The sequence below is a fragment of the Geotrypetes seraphini genome, chromosome 9, assembly GCF_902459505.1.
Source record: "Geotrypetes seraphini chromosome 9, aGeoSer1.1, whole genome shotgun sequence".
NCBI lineage: Eukaryota > Metazoa > Chordata > Amphibia > Gymnophiona > Dermophiidae > Geotrypetes > Geotrypetes seraphini.
In genome coordinates, this window is record NC_047092.1 from 51,029,018 (window position 1) to 51,054,543 (window position 25,526).

The 25,526-nt window shown below is 41.7% G+C and overlaps 1 protein-coding gene across 7 annotated transcripts in view; it reads right to left on the reverse strand.

The window, feature by feature from the left end:
- Positions 1 to 25,526, reverse strand: part of ST7 (suppression of tumorigenicity 7) — a 323,411-nt gene that overhangs the window by 188,765 nt on the left and 109,120 nt on the right. Inside the window, exon 1 of one of the 7 annotated variants that reach the window (XM_033959035.1) lies at positions 23,648 to 23,931. The exons of 3 other annotated variants lie outside the window; for them this stretch is intronic. Coding sequence is in view for 2 of the 4 variants with exons in the window: in XM_033959033.1 (XP_033814924.1) it covers positions 23,409 to 23,430 (22 nt within the window). In the remaining 2 variants the exon portion in view is untranslated. Of the gene's footprint in view, positions 1 to 22,930; positions 23,050 to 23,408; positions 23,932 to 25,526 lie in introns of those variants that run through there. 3 more of the 7 variants (XM_033959033.1, XM_033959030.1, XM_033959034.1) reach the window with 3 other exon arrangements.

Genomic DNA, 25,526 nt, shown 5'->3' on the forward strand with positions numbered 1-25,526 from the left:
TACGAGCAATTTTCCAACACCACACATTAAGTGGCAGAGTGTGTAAATGAAAGGGGAGTGTATATTGGTGAAGCAAGGGCAGGATATGGGCAGGGATCTGTAGTAAGATTTATGGATGATTAATCAGTTACATAAACAAATACGTGCCTATTAGTTTTCTACAGAAGACCATAATATCTCATCCAGGTTCAGCAAGCTTTGCCTACTTACACGACACAGAGACCCAGGCTATGAGAAATACTTTATTATGAAAATAGAAAAATATAATTCATAAGCCAGCAGCAATAACTAATTATTGTTCATATAATATCTGAATACATATATGAAACTCAGTACATAATTATCACACCACACTTGTTAGATAAATGAGTAAAACTAATTCTTACACTCTAAATAATTCCTTATAATAATTCCTGAATAGCAGCAACTAAAAATATAGCTTATCACCTCGAGTAACTTTACATCTCCTTATCCCGAACCACAATAGAATTCTTTTATCTAACCTCAGCTGATAAGATAGATAAGTTCCTTATTCTCACCATCCAATTAGGTCAGGTGAAAGGGAAGACGTCTTCTACTCAGCACTGAAGTTAAGAATTCTCTTGGTACAGAAACAAGAGTCCATTAGTCACTGGAACAGCTGTAAATTAGGTTGGCAGCAAAGGTTTCCTTTATGTGATGGAATCTAGATCTATTTAAGTGATCTCTCTCTCTCAGGCACAGAGTCACAAGAGGTAACTTTCCAGGTCTTAATTATTATAGAAGATGTGCAGAAAACATCTATGATAAGATGCGAGCTCCCTCACATCCTAACACAGACTAATTAATAATTAAGCACCTTCTATTTGGTTCTTGTCAGATGACTTCTCTGGACCAATCCAGAAACAGGACTTAGATGAATAGCCTTTCTGTATAGAGTCTCATACAGGCTGTGAAACAGAGGCGTCTTCGTTAGATAAGACCAGCACAGGAGCCATGACTCCCCCAAGATTCACACAGGCTGAGCATGTAGGCATAGCTGGATGTCCTTGACTAGAATACAGTTCTGGTACATACCCAGAATGCATCAGGCAGAAACAGCAAAGATGTATTCTTCTTTCTCTTCTTGCAAGGTTTAGGCTGGAATGATTTCTTGCAAACAATGGTTCAGGCTTGATGATGTCAGAGAGGCTAACCTTCAGGTGCAAATAAGGAAACACCCCTAAAGATCCCAGTTACAGAATGCTGTAAGTTATACATATTTACGCACTCCTAGTTATGCCAAGGCTATGGCTCGTGTAACTGTGGATGCGCAAATTCTTCCTGCTTCTGTCACATTTAAATCGGGTACCTCAATACAAATCGAGTTTTCTTCTGAAGTTCTGGGCATTATCCTGGACTCATCACTTACATTCTGTGAACAGATAAACTCGTTAGTGAAAAAGTGCTTTTTCAGTATGCGCATGTTGAAAAAAGTTAGATCACTCTATCAGGAACATTTTTCATTGTTGGTACAGTCCACTGTGCTTGCTCAATTTGACTATTGCAAGTCTGTGTATCTGGGTATCAAGTAAGGCAAACTGCAACATCTTCAGTTACTACAAAACACGGCAGCGAAACTTATCTTTGGGAAACGAAAGTTTGATCATGTCTCTCCTTTGTTTAGAAAGCTTCATTGGCTTCCTGTTCACTTCAGGATCCAATTTAAATGCGCAAGTATTATTTTCAAACTTCTTTATGGAATATTTGATCCTCTGATTCCCTTACATTGGTATGCCTATAGAACCTGCTATTTGAGGAACACACAGAAGTACAAATTATTGTTTCCCTCTTTCAAGGGAATTAAATCAGCTAGGAAACTTTGTCAGTCCTATGTTTTCAAGTTGGTAGAGATTTGGAATGGACTTCCTGGTGCTATAAGAATGATAGACCAATTGCAATTATTTTGGAAAACCTTAAAAACCCTACTGTTCTCACAATATCTAATTAGCTTACCTGCAGAACCTACTAATTGTTAACATTGCAAGACTTCCTTCTATGATTGACTAAACTAATTTTTATTATCTTTTATTTCTTATCTAATATAATAAAACGCTAGCCGCGCTAGCCGCGCATGCGCACTCCCTCCTGCATGTTCCGTTTTCCATGTGCTGTAAGGCCCCGCAGGTAGGAGTGCGCATGCGCGGCTACCGTTTTATTATATTAGATATTGGCTGCTGGTAGGGGCTAGAGTGATGCTGAATCTCAAGGTATTGCATGGAATGGGTTCTGTTAGGGTTGTTTTTCATCCTGTTGTTCGGTCTGGCCTGCTCCCTGCCATATTGTATTTTTAAGTTGAAAGACGCGGCGGTGGCTCCTCTCACGATCCCCGCCTGCGTGGAACTTCCGACGCAGGTGGGAATCATGAGAGGAGCCGCCGCTGCGTCTTTCAACTAAAAGATACAATACGGCAAGGCACGCAGGGAGCAGGGCAGACCGAAGCTCTGAATTGAACTGCCAGTTGGCCGGCTCCCTTGCCGGAGTTATTTTTCAGTTTACAGGTGCCGCCGCGGCTCCTGTCACGAGCCACACCTGCTTCAGAGAAGACTTCCGATGCAGGTGGGGATCGTTAGAGGAGCCGCAGCGGCACCTTTAAACTGAAAAATAACTCCAGCAAGGGAGTCGGCCAGACCTTGGGAAGATTAGGGGGATGGAGAAATCCTGTTGCTGCACAAGGAAATGGAGGGGGAGGGAATGCTGTGGCTACTGCACAGGGAAGTGGGGGGAGGGGAAAAAATGCTGCTGAAAGGGAAATGGAGGGGGACGGAATGCTGTGGCTCCGACGAGAGATGACCTGGTATATAAACAAAAGACTAGATTAGACTAGATTAGATTAGTTCATTGTTACTGGGTTCTGTTAGCTTTCTAAAATAGAACCTGAGTACCAAAGGGCCATTATAGAATAGGGCCCTGATTCTATAAAAGACGCCTACAGTTAATTGCCTAGATCAGCATGCCTAGCCAATCTGGGTGCCTAGTTTAATTTTTTTAATTGGCTTTATTGGCACTATTAATTGAAAGCACCATTAAAAAAAATTAATTGCTAATAGGCGCCTAACTCAGTAAGCACCTACCACATTGAGGTAGGTGTTTACACTGAGGTGGCTACCAGTACCTACACAAGAAGTAGATGTGGCTAGGGCAGATTCAGAGTGGAGTTTGAGCATGAATTGAGTTCAAGTTGAATAAATAATATTAAGTTTCATGTTCAATAAATATTTTGATAAAATCGCAATTTCAAAAATTCAAAACTGGGCACCTACCTTAGGTGCACTCATTTAGGCCAAGAAAACCCTGGCCTAAATGGAGCTTGTCTTCGGATTTTAATGCCCAGGTGTGCCTAAGACCACTTAGGCACCACTAGGCATGATTCTAAAAGCAGCACCTAGTGATTGATTGATAACGGCGCCACACGGCACCTAGAAATTAGACGCTGTCTATAGAATCAGGCTCTTGGTGCCTACTATGCATCCTCAGGGCATCTTAATGCAAATGCTCAGTTGCAGGAGTGATTCTATAATAAATCATCTAGATTTAGGAATGTAGAATGCAGAAAAATGCCAGTATTCTAGTCATTTACATAGATATGCAAACACATACATGTCTACGTGACTGTTTTGCAGCTAAGTGCTATTCTGTACAATTGTGCCCAGATGTGATGGCATAGGCATCGGAACAGGGGAGGCCACAGGGGCCATGTCCTCCCCCAAAATTGGCGGTTGCAGGTTGGGGTCTAACCTCCCACCTGTTTCTGGGCATTGGACTTTAAATCTTCATGGCAGCCGCCACGCAGCGTCCATGAGCAGACCAAGGCAGACCTGATCGTTGACGCTGCGCGGTGATGCCCTGAAGATTTAAAGTACAACACTGGGAGGAGGTAGGGGGTGGAGTTGGGAGTTGGTGATGGGCTGTGCCACAGGATTCTGCTGGGACTGGGGCAGAACTCCTGGGCCCCCCCCCCAACCAAACAGTGTTCCGCTGCCTATGTGTGATGGCGCATACTTGCAGGTAGGTATTCACCTGCAAGTATGCTGGTCAGAGCATGGGCTGAGTGAACAGTTCTACACATAGATTATAAAACAATCTAAGTGCACGCACTTACACTAGCTCTATGGATGGTGTAAGTGATTGTTTGTAAAATATAGGTATGTTCTTGACTTTTGCTATATAGAAAATTAAGCACCTACTTTTCTTTACAGAATAGACTCCAAACAGGCATGTTCTCAGCTGCTTCATGCAATTATCCCTTAGCCTTTTGTAAAATACACATAAAGATATGCAGGAGTACAGTGGAACAGCCATTTGACAAACAAGCATGTCGAAAGCAAAAAGCAGCTTCCCCTGAGGTGTTCTCTCTTGGATTCTATATATGGTGCTACAAGATGTGCGTCAAATTTTGCATGTCATCCTGAGATGCGTGTGCATCCTGATTGCTTAACGAGCCATGTAGTGCCAATAACTGAATGCTATCAATTATTGGCATTAATTGGCCTCAATTGGGATTTGGGTGCGCATCTCCCATACAAGGAACGGCTGGACAAATTACGGCTATACTCACTCGAGGAACGCAGAGAGAGGGGAGACATGATCGAGACGTTCAAATACCTCACGGGCCGTATCGAGGTAGAAGAAGATATCTTCTTCTTCAGGGGTCCGACGGCGACAAGAGGACATCCATGGAAAATCAGGGGGAGGAAATTGCATGGCGACACCAGGAAATACTTTTTCACCGAAAGAGTGGTTGATCGCTGGAATAGACTTCCACTTCAGGTGATCGAGGCAAGCAGCGTGCCTGATTTTAAGAAGAAATGGGATCGTCACGTGGGATCTCTGCACAGAGTTAAATAGGGGAGGGTTATTAGGGTGGGCAGACTAGATGGGCCGCGGCCCTTATCTGCCGTCTTTTTCTATGTTTTTTTTTTTCTATGTTTTTTTTTTTCTATCTTGCTGCACGCTATTCTAGAATGCTGTCTTCAAAACTCAGTGGGTGCACCCCAAAATGGGGCATGGCCATGGGGAGGGCATGGGTGGGACATGGATGTTCTCACAAGATGCACACAATGTTATAGGGGTCCTTTTATCAAGCCGCGCTAGCGGGGTTGGCACGTCGGACATTTCGTCACGCACTAACCCCTGCGGCCGGCTAAAAAAACTAACACCTTCTCAATGCAGGCATCAGCGGCTAGCGCGGCAGGTGGTTTAACGCACGGTACTACGCGCGCTAAACCCCTACCGCAGCTTGATAAAAGGACCCCATAGTATTTAGACCAAGTTTTAGTTGGTGCAAATCCTCGCAACCAAAGTTTGTCATGGGAATCGGCCATTAGTGATATTCTATATGTGGTGCACAACTTTGAGCACTGTTTATAGAATAGCACTCTATGCTGATTTTATTCAACACCATTTTTTCAGCGCCATTTACTGAATCTAGCCCTATATGTGTAAATAGTAAGAATCAATTCAATGCCCAATGTCACTTAAGTGATGAATATCAACTTAAGTGCCAGATTTTGCAAAACTACAGTACGTGTAAAGGATTTGATATACTGCCTCTCTGTGGTACAACCAAAATGCTTTACATTTATTACTTTCTCTGTCCCTAATGAACTCACAATCTAAGTTTCTCAGAGTCACAAGGAGATGCGGGGGGAATTGAACCCAATTTTCCATGTTCTCACCCTACTGCACCAAGCTTTAGACTATTCCACTCTACAATAGAAGGCAAGTCTAAACTTCAAATGTTTGGCTTCTGAGATGCTGTCTGATTTTCATAACAATTTACCTGGCCACTGACTAGTTAAATAGTTTGGTCGTAGCTACCCGCTAATATTCAGTTAACGTAGTTATTCTATAAAACCAGATGTCTTTGGGGCATACCGACAGAGTCAGCATTTGGCCATTAAGTGCTGATATTCAGCACTTAAATAGCCAAGGTTAGCGCATAAATGGGACCACATTAATATATGTCCTATATTTACATGGTAGCCCAATGTCACTTAAGTGATGAATATCAACTTAAGTGACTATGTGTTAGCCGGCTTAAAAATAACCAGATATTCAAAGCCAAAACCCACACAGGATCCAGCATTGAATATCCAAGAATAATCCCACTGGCGGTGAGCAAAACACTCATCGGCAATGGCTGAATATAGACCCTATGGTTTTTAAAGCCAGAGAAAGAAGCACAAATGTCCCTTCCCTCGCTTCTTGAAACTTAAGGTTCAAATGAGCAGTGCCTATGGGAAAATGTGCCTATGGGAAAATATTTTCCTAAGGTAAAATTGAAAGTGTATGGAAGAAGCTAGTCCCCAGCTGGCATAATTCAACTAATATTCAGATAAGTGTATTAATGCCAATAGTCAAATAGTATTGATAAAATAATTCTAACAAATCAAATAAAATAGAAAATTAATCAATGACGAGTGCATGCAAGTTCCAAATGGTTCTTGATAGAACCATATGGGAGGCAAATCTGAAGATCAAACTTTAAATCAGGGCTGCCCAAGTCCGGTCCTCGAGATCTACTGGCAGGCCAGGTGTTCAGGATATTCACAATGAATATGCATGAGAGAGATTTGCATACCAAGAAGGCAGTGCAGGCAAATCTTTCTCATGCATATTCATTGTGGATATCCTGAACACCTGGCCTGCCAGTAGATCTCGAGGACCGGACTTGGGCACCCCTGCTTTAAATCATATGTATTGTTTAGAAGTTAATACATTAAGGTACTCTCTGTTAATTGTTACTGACACTTTAAAAACCTGTCATATCACACCCAGAAGAGGGCATTTTGGTTGGATGTGGGGGAGGGAGTAGGGGAGGCAGTTTTATTTATAGTTTTGGATTATGCCAAAATTAAGTGGCCAATTTCGGTCGCCGATTCAGTTTTGGCAGAAACTGAATATCCTGGGTTTGGTTAGGCTCTACTCAGGGATCTGTGCTGGGATTGTTGCTTTTTTAACATATTTATAAATGATTGTTGCTTTTTAACCTATTTATAAATGACCTGAAAACAGGAGAAATGACCTAGTGATACAATTTGCTGATGACACAAAGTTATTCAAAGTTGTTAAGGGGCTTGTTTTCAAAGCACTTAAGACACATAAAATACCACAGAAACCTATGGGACTTTGTATGTCTAAGTGCTTTGAAAATGAGCCCTTAAATCACAAGGGACTGTGAGAAATTGCAAAAGGTCCTTATGAGACTAGGAGAATGAGCATACAAATTGGCAGATGAAATTGAATGTGAGCAAGTGCAAAGTGATGCAGGTAAGGAGAAGCAACCCAAACTATAATGCAGGGTTCCAAATTTGGAATCACCACTGAGGAAAATGATCTAGCTGTCATTGTGAATGATCCTTAGCTCAGTGTGCAGTGGCAGCCAAGAAAGCAAATAGGAATTATTAGGCAAGGAATGGAGAATAAAACAGGGTATATTATAATGTGACCATACCTTGAATATTCTGTACAATTCTGATCACCGCAAATCAAAAGAGTTACAGCAGAATTAGAAAACGTTGATAGAAGGGGTGACAAAATAATAAAGGGGATGGAACAACTCCCTTTTAAAACTAAGTTAAAAAGTTTGGTTCTTCAGCATGGAGAAGAATAGCTGAGGGGAGATATGAGAGAAGTTGATAAAATTTTGGGTGGAGTAGAATGGGTAGGTGTAAATCATTTATTTACTTTTGCCAAAAGTACTAGAGGACATGCAATGAAGTTACTAAGTAATCCATTTAGAACAAATTGGAAAAAATATTTATTCACTTAATTGATGATTTATAGGCTTAATTGATGCTGATAATTGGCACTTAACATCTAATCATTGCCGTTAATTGGACTTAATTGAAACTTAGGTACCTAACTCAAAAAACATGAATCTATCAAAAGTAGGTACCTAGTCCAAAGCGCCTACCTAAAAGTGGACATGGTTAGGGGTGGATCATGGATATGTTTTTGAATTAGGCACCTGTTTTTAATTTAGGCACCATCGTGCCTAAATTTCATATTTCACCCCCAAACACTTAATTATACATTTACACGGATATGCAAGGAAAACTGAAGCACCTAATGTTACGGTTTCAGATCTCATAGCTAGAAAAAGGTTTTATTTTTTTTGCGTTTGTCTAGTAACATCTGGAAATATTTAAATCTTTTTTCCACAAAATAAAGCCTGTGTATTCTGAAAATAAAGTCTCATTATAGCATCTACATCTTGTTGAAATACCTGTGATACAATTAAAGTAGCTCTTTCAGGTATCTCAGAGAGAGAAGTCTCTAATATATCAGAAACATCCAAAATTTCTTGTCTAGCAGTATTAATATTTTCCATCTTTGGACTTTCACCCATTATGTTTAAATCTGGTTTTATTAATAATAAAGAACCACAAACAAATAAAGAAAAAAGGATAGGCATGAATTGGGAATGTTACAAGAAACCCATTAATTTATTTGGAATGTAATATATGTAATTTATTGGAAGGCAATGTTCTGAGGAAAATTTCAAAATCTCTGTTAAGTAATGCTTAAAGGCATCCTTGGGAGAAATACCCTGAGTTTTAGGAAAATTCAATAAGCACAAGTTCAATCTACAATTGTAGTTCTCTATTTGTTCCATCTTTCTATTTAGTTGAATTTTATCTTTCACCATTCTTGAAGTTAAATCTCGTAATGACTAAACTAAACTAAAACTTAATTTTATAGACCGGGTCTTCAGCCAAAAAGGTGCTCAACTTGGTTTAAAAAAATGTAAGTATAGTACATAAATATAGAAGAAGAATGTAATCTAGAATGGCTTAGCTTCCAAAGTGTTTGGTAAACAAGAAAGTTTTTAGAGCTTTCCGAAATAAAATGAAGGGGCCTAGACTTCTAAGTGAAAGCGGTAACTCATTCCAGAGGTCAATTAGTTTGAAAATGAAAGAGCGGTTGAATCTCTTGAAAGTTCTATTTTTACCCTTGCATGACTGAAGTCAATTCAGAGGTATATTCTTGGTTAAAACTTTCAACCTTTTTGCAAAGGCAAACAACAGTACTTACAAGTGTGGTCAACTCAGAAGGCTTTGAAACTGATGAATCCAGCTTCTGGAGAGAAATCCATATGCTCTCTAGAGTCACCACTGGTGGCTTCTCAAGCGGCTGAGGCTCCTTGTTCTTCTGTACCTCGCACTGAAACCGCAGCCCTTGCCCCTCGATACGTGGTTTCTGGAACAGCAACTACATTGAAAGCCCCAGCAGGGATGAAGCATCTGTGGAATGCGGTAGGGGGGGGTGTTGGAATCTGGAGGCAAGAGAGTAACATCCAGTCCCAAGCCTTCGGACTCTCCTCCAGCCGAAGAAACAGTGGGAACCTTTCCAGCTGCTGAGAAAGGAATCATGGTGGTGGCGTACCTCAATATCGTCTGCTGTTGACCCAAGGATGTCTTGGCTGAAAGAGGAACAGTCTTGACTAGTGCCTTTTGTTTCATGTGTGGCATCTTGAAATCCGAGGAAAAAAACAAAGCAGAGTAGGACAGCAGGTAAGAAATCAAGAACACCGCCAGCAAGCTGCCGCCATCTTCTTGACCAATCTTTTGGAGAGATCAGATTTGAAAGTGGTGGCTTCAACCATATTAATGGTTCAACTGGCATGGGACTCTGCCAGAGACTGGTTGCTTAAAATGTTTTTTAAGCATCAAGATAATTTGTTTATAAATCATAAAATTCAAATGTGTCTGGATGAAACTAGGGCTATCCAGAAGAAAAGAAAGCAGTTTCTACTTTTACGATCTCAGGTCTTACAATTAGGAGTGTTTGTGCTTAGATATCCATGTAAATCTGTGATTAACCTTCAAGGTACAGTGGTGCCTCACACAACGAACTTAATTGGTTCCAGGAGCAAGTTTGTTATGTGAAACGTTCGTTATGTGAAACGCGTTTTCCCATAGGAATACATGTAAAAAAAAATAATTCGTTCTGCAGCATAAAATATGCTAAGATGACATAAAAAAGATAAATTTTTTGTTATTATTTTTATTTAGATACATCTAAAAACATACATCTCCCTGTCCTTTTACTTCCACTATCTTCCTATCCCATCTCTATTCCCTTTTGTCCCTCTCCCCATGATCAATCATCTCACCACCTCTCTCTGCCCTCACCCTCAGGGTTCAAGATTGCTTCCACTCTTTTTCCTGTTGTTCTCTCTGCCTGTCACCCTATGATTTAGCATCCCTTCTGCCCTTGTCCAATATTTCCCCTTCTCTCCCTCCCTCTCATCCCCTGCTCCAACATGTGCTTTCAGCGGCCTTCTCCCCCCTTAAGCGTCTTTTCTTCTCCACTCCACCTTTCCTCCCTCCCTGCCTCCACCTTTGTGGCGCTTTTGCACCCGACCGACAACAGAACAGGCCCGGTCGGACAAATCTCCCTGTCCTGTAGCCGCGAATCTAAATTACCTTCTTACAGCAGCTGGATTATTGAAGCTGCTGTAAGAGGTAATTTAGATTCGCGGCTACAGGGCAGGGAGGTTTGTCGGCCGGGCCTGTTGTCGGTCGATCGGGGGACCTGACCAGCTGTGCACATTCTTCGGGGCGGACCGCCCCCTCCCCCTCTTTCGTTCGCCATTGCCTTCTTCCTACCTGCCCTGCCGCAGCCGCACACAGCCGAACGGAAGTCTTCCTGATGTCAGCGCTGACGTCGGAGGAAGGGAGGGCTTTGCTTAAGCCCTCCCTCCGACGTCAGCGCTGACATCGGGAAGATTTCCGTTCGGCTGTGTGCTGCGACAGGGCAGGTAAGGAGAAGGAGACTACCCTCGCGGCTCGACCAACCCCGCTGCGATCCAACCCCGCAGGAACCCCGGACTTCGTTGTGTGAAACGAAGTCCGTTGTACGAATCAAGACATAAAGTTCGTTGTGCGCAGCGTTCGCTGTGCGAGGCGTTCGCTGTGCGAGGCACCACTGTATTAGATATGTGTTTTTTGGGGGTTTTTTAATCTTCACAACTAGATTTATTACTGGTAAAGCAACATCTTCCTCTAGTACTCCTCTTAGGGCTCCTTTTACGAAGGTGCACAAGAGCTTTAGTGCGCGGAATAGCGTACGCTACATTGACCTTAACGCCAGTGTTGAGCTGGCATTAGTTCTAGAAGTGTAGTGCGCTGTAATTTCCTGTGTGCGCTAAAAACATTATTCAACTACAGCAGATACAAGATACTACCAGTATGTTGCAAATTTCACAACCTCATGGGAAAGACATATAATGTGAAGATAGATATTATGTTGATGAAACAATCAAAAATTAAAGACAAGAATAAACCAAGACAGACACAAGATAATACAAAAAAAAAAAACCCCAAACATATTGATAGGACAACATTTTTCTGAGTCAGACCACTCAGTGGTATAGCTGGGGGGGGAAAGATCACTGGGTGCTGTCTTGGTGAGGGTGCCAGCACCTCCACAACCCCCATGCCACACTGGTGCCCTCCCCCCCCCGCGTACCTCTTTAAAATCTTCACCAGCGCGAGCAACTATTCTAGCCTGCTGCTTGCGCCGGCCTGGCTCCCTCTGAAATCACTTCCGGGTCGCAGGGCCAGGAAGTGATGTCAGAGGGAAAGCCAATGGCAGCATGAGCAGCAGGCCAGAGAAGCTGCTGTACTAGCAAAGATTTAAAGAGGTACAGGGTGGGAAGGGAGGGTGCGAGTGTGTCATGGGGGCATGGAAGGAGTTTTCTATTGCATTACAAACCATAGAATTATACTACTTTGTCACCTTCTTATCACCCATTCATTTCTCTCTCTGTCTCTCTCACACCCAATCAGCCTTCCCTGTTTTTCAACATACTCATCTCTTCCCTCTTCCTGTGAGACTGCCAGTGGAATGCATTTATGTTTCACGTATACTGAATGTGGCCTACAGTGGTGACTGTGCCGCATCCTCCCCGCTTTGCTCACTGCTTGCTGCCTCCGCCACCAATGCTCGAGGCGCCTCACGTGGTGCTGCAGTGGCCTGGCGGGGCTTGTAGTTTCACGAGTTTTGTTTGTGTAGGGAGGACTGACGTTCTGGGCCTGCGGAGACTACACCTCCCACGATCCCTGGTGTGTTGTGGAGGGATCAAATTATGGGAGAGGTGCGGGCCCGAGGTACGGGCAGTAGCCAATGGAGAGGCAACTTCAGCAACTATTTCACTTTAAGAACATAAGAATTTCCATACTGTGACAGACCGAAGGTCCATCAAGGCCAGTATCCTGTTTCAAACAGTGGCCAACCCAGGTCCCAAGTACCTAGCTGGATCCCAAGTAGTAAAGCAGATTTTATGCTGCTTATTCTAGGATTAAGCAGTGGATTTCCCCAAGCCATCTCAATAATGGCCTATGGACTTCTCTTTATAGAAATTATCCAAACCCTATTGTTTTCCTAACCCTTATTTTGTATTTATGCACAATAGTGATAATTATCTCTCTATTAGCATGCCCATAAGGCGCATAACCACATGCATTTGGTTATAGAATTGTCCTTCACATGACCAAGCTACAAAATAAACAGTGTCAAACATGCCATTACAATAAATTTTCTCTCTATTAGCATGCCCATAAGGCGTATAACCACATGCATTTGGTTATAGAATTGTCCTTCACATGACCAAGCTACAAAATAAACAGTATCAAACATGCCATTACAATAAACTATTCAGTTATCAAAATCCATTCCTGTCAAAAGTCTGGAATTATAGTTTATTATTTATATTCTGCCTTTAAGCAAGACGGATTACAACCAAATACCTAATTCTGCCTAATATCAGAGAAAAAGTTATGAAGCTTTACATTTCTAAAACTGTGCTTTTTTATGAGTCAGTATGCACTCAGTAGTGGCAGGGAAAAAATGAATCAAATAGTATCTCATGTTTTCAATTCTAATTAGTGTCCACCAACAGCAAAAACAAGATGGTGATAGTGTGCCGAAAGAGTAGTGGATCACTGGAACAGACTCCCACTCCAGGTGATAAAGGCCAGCAGCGTGATGGATTTTAAGAGAAAATGGGATACTCACGTGGGATCTTTAAGGGAGTAAATTCAGGGGAGGGGATACTTGGAATGGGCAGACTTGGTGGGCTATAGCCCTTTTCTGCTGCTTTTTTCTATGTTTCTATTGAAGGAACCATAGATTCTGCGCTGTACCAGAAAATTCTTAAGGGAAATGGCCGGTCATATGTTTGTAACCTGAAGTTGAAGTGTAATTGGGTTATGTAGCAAGACAATGATCCACAACACAAAAGCAAGTCTGTATCTGAATGACTGAGGAGAAACAAAATTAACATTTTGGGTTGGACTAGTCAAAGCCATGACTTGAACCCAACAGAGATAATAATAATAATAATAATTTTATGCTGTGGCAAGGTGGGAGGGTGGTGATCTAGAAAGATTTCTCAACTACCGCGAGCAGAAATGGATTTTTGAGTTGAATACTGTCAGCCCCAAGGGGCTGAACATAGAGCTGGAGTGGTTGATGTTGCTTTGGGAGGGCTCTGTGTGGAGTGATCTGTGATTGAATGTGTATTTAACGTTTGCACTAAGATGCCGCCATATTAGAACAGCACGGAGAATGTGGTGGTCTGATCTAAATGGTGAGAATTTATGTATATAGATGTATTTTGCTGGTTATTTTAACTTTGTTAGTCAGTTTATAATGATGCTTCATATTTATTATAGGGGACTTTCCTTGAAACATTTATTTGCGAAACGCGAATTCACGTCGGAGTCCCTCCCTGCTGCTAATTAAGATAAGTGCTTTTGGCATTATATTAATCTTATAAGATGTATGAATAATTTTTGACCGATGAGAAGGCTTGCTTGAATTGTACATGAAATAGATAATTCAAGTGTAGCCCTGAGGTCAAATGATGAAAGAATATGAGAAAATTTGAATATATAAATGAAATATGAAGTTATTTATTTATTGAAGCAACTCAATACGAAGAAGAATGTGGAAAGAATGAACTGAATAATATGAGCTTTGAATTTGCATCAATTGAAAAAAGTGGCAGGACCAGAAACGGGCAGTTCATGCATAAAAACCTATGAATGCGTCTGAATTCCCATAATGCAGTTCTGCAAAGTAGAGTAGACTAAGATTCCTCAGCAGCGACATGAAAGACTAATATCAAACTACAGGATGGATTTGGCTGCAATTAGTACTGTTAAAGGTTGTGCAACCAGTTTTTAGGTTTAGGGGGCAGTTACTTTTTCACATGGGTGATATGGGTGTTCCTTAAATAAATGAAATAATAATTTAAAAATTCATGTTTCCTTTGTCTAAAAACCAATAATTGCATGAACAATGTCATGATACGGGTAGCTTGGCCACAATACACAGATTCGATCTATAGTGTTATGAGCTAGATGGCAAAGTTCAGTTGTGGATTAGGAATTGGTTATCGGATAGAAAACAGAGGATAGGGTTAAATGGTAATTTTTCTCAATGGAGGAGAGTAGGGGTCTGTACTGGAACCAGTGCTATTTAACTTATTTATAAATGATCTGGAAATTGGAACGACGAGTGATATGGTTAAATTTGCAGATTACACTAAACTGTTCAAAGTTGTTAAAATGCATAAGGATTGTGAAAAATTGCAGGCGGACCTTAGGAAATTGGAAGACTGGAAGTCCAAATAGCAGATGAAATTTAATATGGACAAATGCAAAGTGTTGAACACTGGAAAGAACCTGAATCAGCTACCGGATGCTAGGGTCCACCTTGGAGGTTAGCGTCCAAGAAAAGGATCTTGGTATTATCGTAGACCAGTGGTCTCAAACTCACAGCCCAGGGGCCACATGCGGCCTTTCAGGTACTCTTTTGAGGCCCTTGGTATGTTTAAGAACATAAGAATTGCCGCTGCTGGGTCAGACCAGCAGTCCATCCTGCCTAGCCGTCTGCTCACATGGCAGCCCTCAGGTCAAAGACCAGTGCTCTAAATGAGTCCAGCCTCACCTGCGTACGTTCCAGATTAGCAAGAACTTGTTTAACTTTGTCTTGAATCCCTGGAGGGTGTTTTTCCCTATAACAGACTCCGGAAGAGCGTTCCAGTTGTCTACCACTCTCTGGGTGAAGAAGAACTTCCTCACGTTTGTACTGAATCTATCCCCTTTCAGCTTTAGAGAGTGCCCTCTCGTTCTCCTACCTTGGATAGAGTGAACAATCTGTCCTTATCCACTAAGTCTATTCTCGTCAGTATTTCGATCATGTCATATCATATCATAATCACAAAAGTAAAATAAAATAGTTTCTTGCTCATATGTCTCTTTAGCTATAAATGACAATATTATTATTAAGACTTAGCCAAAAGGAAAAATTTATAAATTATAAAGAGTTACCTCATGCAAAATTGTCATTTCTTTAATAAGACATTAACTATTTTTTTCTGAGGCCCTCCAAATACCTACAAATCCAAAATGTGGCCCTGCAAAGGGTTTGAGTTTGAGACCACTGTCGTAGACAATATGATGAAATCTTCCGTCCAATGCGCGGCGGCAGCTACAAAAGCAAACAGGATGCTAGGAATTATTAAACAAGGGATGGTTAACAAGACTAAGAATGTTATAATGCCCCTGTATCGCTCAATTCTGGTGTCATCTCAAGAAAGATATGCTGTAGTGGTGCTAGAAAAGATTCCAAGAAGAGCGACCAAGATGATAAAGGGGATGGAACTCCTCTCATATGAGGAAAGACTAAAACGTTAGGGCTCTTCAGCTTGGAAAAGAGATGGCTGAGGGGAGATATGATTGAAGTCTACAAAATCCTGAGTGGTAGAACGGGTACAAGTGGATCAATTTTTGACTCCAACAAAAATTACAAAGACTAGAGGACACTTGATGAAGTTACAGGGAAATACTTTTAAAACCAATAGGAGGAAATTTTTTTTCATTCAGAGAATAGTTAAGCTCTGGAACACATTGCCAGAGGTTGTGGTAAGAGTGGATAGCATAGCTGGTTTTAACAAAGGTTTGGACAAGTTCCTGGAGGAAAAGTCCATAGTCTGTTGTTGACAAATACGGGGGGGAAGTAACTGCTTGCCCTGGATTGGTAGCATGGAATATTGCTACTCCTTGGGTTTTGGGCAGGTACTAGTGACCTGGATTGGCCACAGTGAGAACGGGCTACTGGGCTTGATGGATCATTGGTCTGACCCAGTAAGGCTATTCTTATTTTCTTATGTTCTTAGATATTAGCCAAGATAATACCTGGATAAAATGGCTCTCTTTCAAGCTCTAACCAATTAGGCTCCTCCGTAACTTCCTTCTTAGAGATCCAATGGATGCCCGTGCCATTAAAGGAAGGCCTGATAGTGAAGTCCAGAAATCTAGGAACTGAATACCTTTTGGAAGCTTAAAGCTTGTTAAGCTCTATTCTTGGAGGTTAATTATTCCATAAAAATTGGTCACAATGCAATCAATTTTAATGTTAAAAAACATTTATTTGGGGATGGCTAAGAGCAGCATGATAAGGATTTGCATTCAAAGTGATTTAATCAGCCAGAACTGGTTAAATCGTTTGTTCATGGCTAAGTATTCATTTTAGCAGTACTTGACTGGTTAGTGCCATTAAAAAGTGTGTCCAGTTTGTTTGTCTTGACTAGATTGGAAGCTCTTTTGAGTAGGGACTGTCTCTTCTTTGTTTTGAGGTACAGGGATGTAGGTCCAGTAGTGCTATAGAAATGATTAGTAGTAGTAAGTTTTGAATGTAGGTTCCTTAGTTCTCTGTCTACTAACCATTAGATTATTTCTCAAACTCGAGTGCTGCTTTGTTAAGAATGCCTTAATACAGGGGCGTCAAAGTCCATCCTCGAGGGCCAGAATCCAGTCAGGTTTTCAGGATTTCCCCAATGAATATGCATGAGATCTATTAGCATACAATGAAATAGATCTCATGCATATTCATTGGGGGAAATCCTGAAAACCCGACTGGATTCCGGCCCTCAAGGAGGGACTTTGACACCCCTGCCTTAGTACCTCAAGCTGTCATACAGCCCAGTATCCCTTGTTGGTTTCACCTCTGGGGGAGAGAAAGAGAGACAGCTATCACTAGGGAGATTAAGGAGGTGTTGTGCCTTAAACCCTGCTGTGGACAGCTGCTCAGTCATAGCACCATTCTGTAACCTATACCTGCCAAGTACCAGGTGTCCATCTTTTTAGATTTGGACATCCCTTTCCCCTTCTGTGATCAGAGTTAGATGACCATATTTTGGGTCCTCCTTAGTCCCGGCCAAAAATATGCCCAAACCATGCACCCCCCTCCGGCCCTACGGACATACTACAGTGTTAAGACACCCATATCCTGGCTTTATATAATTGAGATTTGGATATCCATGCAATATGGATGGTTAAATGCCCATTTTCAGACATTCAAAACAAGAATAGGAGTTCTGATATTCAAAAGGGTTTAACTGGGCAAGAGATGCTCCTGTCTGGTTAAACTTCACTGAGTGACCTGGCAGCTCATATTCAATGGCACTGAAAATCACTGTTAATTGGCCATCTTGTAACCATTCAGGTTAAGGGTAGGAGGCTGAGGCAGAGCATGGAGGGAGCACCTACTTAGCTGGGTAGTGGAGGCTGTTTGTTAACCATCTAAGTAACCACATAGTTAGGATAGCCTTTATTTAATCAATTTTCTATAATGTTCTCCCAGGGGAACTCAGAACAGTTTACATTAATTTATTCAGATACTCAAGCATTTTCCCCTGTCTGTCCCAGCAGGCTCACAAAATATTTAATGTACCTGGAGTAATGGGGGATTAAGTGACTTGCCCAGGGTCACAAGGAACAGCATAGGCTTGAACCCACAATCTCAGGGTGCTGAGGCTGTAGCTTTAACCACTGTGCCACATTTAATTTCCATGCCCATTTAATTTAACCACTGTGCCACATTTTGGCCCATGCCCGTTTAATTTCCAGGTGACTGCTGATACCCAGATACTGAATGTCAGGGTCTGCACATGCCCCAGACTGAATATCTGGAGTCAGGTCAAACAGCGGCTGTGAGTGGTTTTGACTTGGCATTCTGTTGCAGGCTGAATACCACGTGGACAGCTTCTAAAATAACAAGCACAGTCTTTCAGGTTTTCCAGCAGACAGAAACAATTGAAGATTGATATCAGTGCACTAGCTCTCGAACAAACTTCAGGTTATTTCGTTAAGCCAAGATTGCTCAGCCAAGCAGGAATGGATAAATGTAGGGCAAATTCAACATTTACAAACCAAAGATTCTGCCACTAAGCTTCTGAGATATGTTGGTAGCATCCTTGATAATCTAGTATGGTGAGATTTTGGAATAGGTAAGTGTGTGGGCTCATAATCTGTGTACGTTTTGCTCAACTATAAATCACTGCCATTTCTCAACTGCATGCAGCAATATTTACCTTCCTCTCTCTTTCACAAAAATTCACATTGTGTCAAAGGTTTTGCATCAGGGGAATTTTGCACACTACCGAGGTGATCAGAACAACAGAAGGGTCAGCCTGAGAAGGCCCTAGTTTACTTATTTTATTTTAAAATTCTTATATCTGCCTAATCCAGTTAGAGACTGTTCGAGGTGGAGGACAACATAGTAACATAGTAGATGACGACAGATAAAGACTCGAATAGTCCATCTAGTCTGCCCAACCTGATTCAATCTAAAAATTTGTTGGTCTTCTTCTCCTTAGCTATTTCTGGGCACAAATCTAAAGCTCTGCCCGGTACTGTTCTTAGGTTCCAACTACTGAAGTCTCAATCAAAGTTCACTCCAGTCCATCTATACCCTCCCAGCCATTGAAGCCCTCCCCAGCCCATCCTCCCCCAAACGGCCACATATAGACACAGACCATGCAAGTACTAGCCTTAGTTCTTCAATATTTACTATTATTTTCCGATTCTAGATCCTCTGTGTTCATCCCATGCTTTTTTGAACTCTGTCATCATTTTCCTCTCCACTACCTCTCTCGGGAGCGCATTCAAGCATCCACCACCCTCTCCTAGAAGACGAATTTCCTTATATTGCTCTTGAGTCTCCCACCCCTCAACCTCAAGTTATGTCCTCTGGTTTTACCATTTTCCTTTTTCTGGAAAAGATTTTGTTCTACTTTAATACCTTTCAAGTATTTGAACGTCTGAATCATATCTCCTGTAATATAAGACAAAGAAACACACCACAGGCAAACAGAAAACAATCATCACTCACCAAATACTTGTTTAGTTGAGCCTTCAATTATTTATAAAATGTTAAATACATTTTCTCCTGTCTCAAAGTGATGGGAAGTAAATTCCATGGAACTGGCCCTGGTTCTGAAATTATTGCACCTATGGCTTTGTTCTCCTGCTCGCCTTAGATTAATTTGAATCACAAGTCACAGATGCAACAGAGTAAATCCCAGACCTGCTCTTTCGGCCTCTTTGTGACATGAATCTACTGTATCTAAGACAGTGTCCCAAAGGAACTCTGCAGTATGGTAAGCACTCACCGATTTAAGCACTTCTAGAAGTCATTCAAAGCTTGCTCTAGACCAGTGTTTCTCAACTCATTCCTGGAGTTACCCTCCCTTGCCAGGCAGGTTTTTCAGAATATCCACAATGAATATGCATGAAAGAAATTTGCATATAATGGAGACAGTATATGCAAATCAAGTTTATGCATACTCATTGTGGATATCCAGGACCGTGATAAGAAAGACAGTGTTTCCAAAATGAATCCTAACGTACCCCCTTGCCAGTTAGGTTTTAAGTATATCCACAATGAATATGCATAAATTTGATCTGAAAACACTGCCTCCATTATATGCAAATTTCTTTCATGCATATTCATTGTGGATAACCTGAAAACCTGACTGACAATGGGCTACTCCAGGACTGACTTGGGAAACAGTGCTCTAGACTGCATAAAACTCAAGCTTTCATTGTACTGAATTTTCTCAGTTTCCCCATAAAAAGTAAGCACCATTGATATTGGTGCCAGACCAAAGTGAACAGCTACCAAATTGAGCTTTTCATGCATATATGGTTAAAGCACAAGTTTACCAGCTTACTGGCATCAGCACAGCATGTGATATGTCTTCTCTCAACATGGATCAATTGAAACGTATGTGGCACATATGTGTCATCATATAAATTAATGACTGCACATGTGTCATGCGACACACACTTTCCATCTCTAACATCTACTCATCAATGCTTTTGTTCAGGGATAATGGAAGACCTTTTGGACTGGGAAAGCTAAATAAATCATTCTCTGCCCCCCCCCATCCCTAAGCTTTCCAGTTGCTGACGCTGTGTTGGGCAAAATATTGGTGGGGTTCTATGATCCCAGGACCCCACCCCATTCCACTGTCTAGGCTTTTGTTTCACCAGATTTTTTTTACATCCATTCCAGTATCTAGAAGTTATGCTTGGAAGTTTGCATCTCATTCATCCTTTTTTTTTTAGAGAGCTTTCTGGATTGTTTTGGTCTTATTTCATATTATTTATTTTGACTTTTTGAGATACAATCAGTTACTGGTCTTGCAACAGGATCTAAATATATATATATATATATATTTTTTAAATTGAATATATATATATATATATATATATATATTATATTATCATCTGATATCTATGTTGTCCATCCACTGACTTTTTCATATATGAACATACAAAAATCATTTCTAAACCATTGTTATTTACTGTCTCTGCAAGAAATTGATTGGCAAAATCTAGCCTGATCAAAAACATCCCTTTCATGCCATGTATTCTTAATCTGCCATTTTGTCAGAAAATGCCCGGCAGTGTACAGTCAGTGCCAGCACCATCCTGTCATCCCTGTGATTGCTATCCTAGTTTGAACATGCTGCTGCTTTTTTTTTTTTTTTTAGAAGAAATCTGGTCTCCATGGAAACTAAATGAAAAGGCCTGCGCTAAATCCAAATAAATTAAAAGTAAAAATAAAAAGTTAAAAAAAAAAGAGAGAGAGAGAACCAACGGTTGAAAGCCAATAGGTTTGTGACTTAAAACAACTCCATAAAGCGGTTGTTTGTGAAAGGCTCTATAAAAACAAGGAGAGGGCATATGTCCAAGCAATGTTCCATCTTTTCTGAAAATTAGGCTTGTGACTTAAAACAACTCCATAAAGCGGTTGTTTGTGAAAGGCTCTATAAAAACAAGGAGAGGGCATATGTCCAAGCAATGTTCCATCTTTTCTGAAAATTAGGAATTGCACCTCCAAGCTCCCTCAAAGGAAATGGAAGTGACAGCACAGGTTTTCCTTTAGTGTCTCCTTATCAAAGGACACAATTTGTCGTTAACACTCTATGTCAGCCCTTCGGGGACAGCATCGTAAAAAAACAGGTGTGGGTTTTCTAAGAAAGCACTGTGGTGCTAAAGCCAAAATCAGTATAATTAAGGTGGAAAAAATGTTTGCAGAAAGATCTATAAATTGCCAAAAAAATTGTGTAAGAATTAATGTTATTTTCCTCTCTAAGCATTTGGTAGTTTTTTAAGATGGATCTTAATTCACTTAAGCTACTGTTGGACTCACGTTAACTTCACGTTAGGTCAACAGCCAGCGTGAGTGATGGTCTCCTTAAACCTGATATTTCCCATAGGAAGCTAGAAACATTCCTCGGGTTTTGCATTTCCAGAATAACCTCTGGTGATTGTGTGAGAGGAGGTTAGCACAGTGGATGAAGGTAACAAATTAACCCTAAGGGTCCAGCTAACTCTCCATCTCTCCACAGCAACCAGAAGCAATCAGGGCTCCTTCCAACCATGTCTAGAAAATAACAGACAAACGGAGGGCTCCTTTTACTAAGGTGCGCTAAAGAAATTAGCGCACGCATGAAATTACCACGCGCTATGCTTCTAGAACTAACGCCAGCTTAATGCTGGCATTAAGGTCTAGCGTGCGCGGCAATTCAGCGCGTGTTAAAGTCCTAACGCACCTTTGTAAAAGGAGCCCAGAGGGAATAGGTCTGAACAGGCATACATAGTAAATGACGGCAGATAAAGACTCGAGTGGTCCATCCAGTCTGCCCAATCATACATGCTCCATAAATTAATTTAAATGGTCCTTTTTCTTAGACCTCTCTCAGATATTCTTTCCCCTTATAACCCCAATGTATTATGTAATTTATTTCTCTCATGTATTCCTTCCCTATGCTTCCCTAATTATTATGTAACTTCCTTCTTCTTACATTGTATAATTCGCTGATTGTCCAGCCTTCTTTTTATGTGAACCGCCTAGAAGTCAGTTTGACTATGGCGGTATAGAAAAATAAAGTTATTATTATTATTAGATAATAATTATTATTAGATAATATTATTAGATAATATTATTATTAGATACTGGCCAGAAACCCAGAGCCCTGCCCAGTAGTGTGCTTAGGTTCCATCTACTGGAGTTTCCATCAAAGCTCACTCCAGCCCATCTTAACCATCCCAGCCATCGAAATCCTCCCCAGCCCATCCTCAACTGCATGTCCATATACGGGACACAGGCCGTGCAAGCCTGCCCAGTACTGGCTTCAGTTCCTTCAATATATACCCATTATTTTCTGATCAGAGATCTGACAGAGATGTTAGAATGATTTTTGAAGCCACATGTTCTCTGTATCCCTTCTTCTTGCAGATCCCCTGCAGATCCCCCACCCATGTAGACAGAGGCACCCTAAAACAGGTTTTTGTCAAATAATGCAGAACTTTGAGCAGATGACCACTGCTTATACAGTACTTTCTACTAACTGCAAAAAACAACAACACAAAAACCCCTCTTGAATAGGATGCCATGTCAGCTTTAAGTGCTGCCTAGCTAAGGGCTTGCAATGTACCATCGCCAACTAAACTAATTCTCTCACAAGTTTCTGTGCCAGGATCAACGTGAAATCACAGAACATCAACCCACACTTTCAAACCACAACCCAGGCTTATTATACCTTTCATGTTTTGGGTTGAAACAAAAGTGGATTCATTTGAGTTGCTTATCTAGTAGGTCAGAATTGAATATGATCCTTCATCTTGGTTTAAAAAAAAGGAAACATATGGGACGACCTAACTGAAAAAAAAAATAAAACCTTGAATTATTCTATAGACCACTTGCTGATTTTTTTCTGAATAAAGATTCTGCCAGTGCACACATCCCAGTGAAAAAGCACTTTCTGTCTCCCTCAGCGGCCTGGCCCAAGCCAAAACTGACAGCCCGAGCTGACTTGCTCTCTGCACCTTCAAGGATGCACAGAGCGAAAGGTGGCCGGATCCTCCACAAAACCTCAGCCCCCGCCTTTTTTTTTTTTTTTTTTGCGAGGAGGCACAACTCCCACATCTCGCCTCAACCCTTCGGCGAAGCTACTAACGCCACTCGCAAAACAAGGCAACGATTGAGCCGCGAGAAACTGGGAAAAGACATTTACTTACGTGAAGATTCAGTGCCAAACATGGCTGGCCCCGAGGAAAGAAGAAGGAAACCAACAGAGAAAGTGGAGGAGAGCAGAGATGGGGGGGGGGGGGGGCGGGGGGGAGCTGCTATACGGCAGGGGTCATCGGGCTAGACAATGCGCTCCGAGCTACCCAGCTGCCGAGTCCTGGTTTTGAAAAGGGGGGGGGGGGAGGGGGTCAAGCTTTTTCCCCGGCGATGGAAGGAAAAGTCTAAAAACCTCATGAGCTGCTATTTGCAATCCGGCGAGAACAGAAGAAGGCCGGCGTGTCCCTTCTGTGAGGCAGAAATAGGTAGCAGAAACCAGATACCGCAATCCACAGCCCCCTTTGCTCTCCCAGTAAAACAATAGCTCGGTTTATGCATACAGTGGCTGACGTCAGGACACTGCAAAGACCGACTGCTGCTAGGCAGAGGCTCGGAGAGGGCTTGACTAGAGCAGAGCCGTTCGTGTGCGGACGCCTTTGTCAACCCAACGCACGAGACAAAGCGGGCAGACATCGATTTCCCTCCCCTGACGCGGGGGGGGGGGGGGAGGAGGAGGAGGGAGAAAAGTCCCAACAAACACCAGACCGAGGCGACGGAATGAAAATGAATCCCGGCGAGAATTCCAACTGAACGTTTGGGTTTAAAAAAAAAAAAAAAATGTCCAAATAAAATTAAGTAGCCAAAGCCGTCATGCTCTGATGCACTGGGAGTACCTACAGCTTCACGCCTTCTAGGGGGGGGGGGGGATGCGTGAGATGAACGTTAGGTCAAAATGAAAATCAATTTATTCTGTTAAAAAAAAGAGGGAGAGAGAGAGAACTTGTGCCTACATGTTCTCTCAAGTCCCTGGAAAAGGAGAGGAGGGAGTGGCGCACGCTTTAACTATGTGGCTGTAAGGTTTTCTTTTCTTTTCTCTTTTTCCCAATATTCCCAAATCTGCTAGTTTGTTGCAGTAGCACAACCACTGCAGAGAACATGTGCGCCAGGGGGTTCCCCCCCCCCCCCCGAATATACAAATACAGAATGAAAAACACATCAAGAAGAAAACAGTCACGTTATGCAAAGCCATGCAAAAACAGAAAATGAACCACAAACACATGGTGGGATATCTGTTTTATTTCTTTCATGTCCTTACAGATTTACTTCCGCCTGAAACATGCCAGTGGTTAAAGAAACAAAAGCATTTTCCTACTGTTAAAAGATGACATGAAATAGATAAGCACTCGTGCTCCAGAGCAGGCTACTGTATTCCATGAGCATGGGCTTAAAGGCACAGCAGCCGCCAGGCCTCCAGCCTACAGTAATTCTTGCTCTTATTCTTTACCTCTTTTTTCACCTTTATAACACTTTCATGTTGGGGGGGGGGGGAATCAAAATCATGTACCTGTTACTGGGGCCATTATATAGGTATTATATTGCTTCTCAACCTTCTCCTGGAGGCAAACCTAACTAAGCTGGCTATCAGGATTACCACAAACGAATTTGCACAGATTTGGAGATCCATTTTATTCCCTGCAAATTCATTATAGTAACCCTGAAAATTTGATCTAAATGTGCCTCCAGGAGAGGGTTGAGAAGCACTGCATTATGCCTGTCCTATTCTGAAGCAGTGAATCATTCTGGGTGCTACTAGAAAAATTTCTGAATCACTTTGCAAGACTCTTTCTTAGAGACTTACACCATAATATTTATAAAAACACAATCAATTCAATATACTACTACTACTTATAATTTCCATAGCACTTCTAGACATAAGCAGTGCTGTACATTAAAACATTCAAGAGAGAGACCCTTCTCAGTAGAGCTTACAATCTAATCAAACAGGCAAACAGGACAAGTAGGGGGTTAGGGAGTTTCTCAGGCATGGATACTTTACAGGAGAGTGGGGGTTAGGAATTAAAAACAACCTTGACAAAGTGGGCTTTCAGCCTGGATTTGACTACTGCCAGGGACGGAGCTTGATGTATTTACTCAGGCAGTCTGTTCCAGGCATATGGTGCAGCAAGAGGGAAGGAACTAGTCTGGAGTTGGCAGTAAAGGAGAAGGGTACAGATAAGACTTGTCCGATGAATGGAGTTCCCAGGGAGGAGTATAGGGCGAGATAAGAGAGG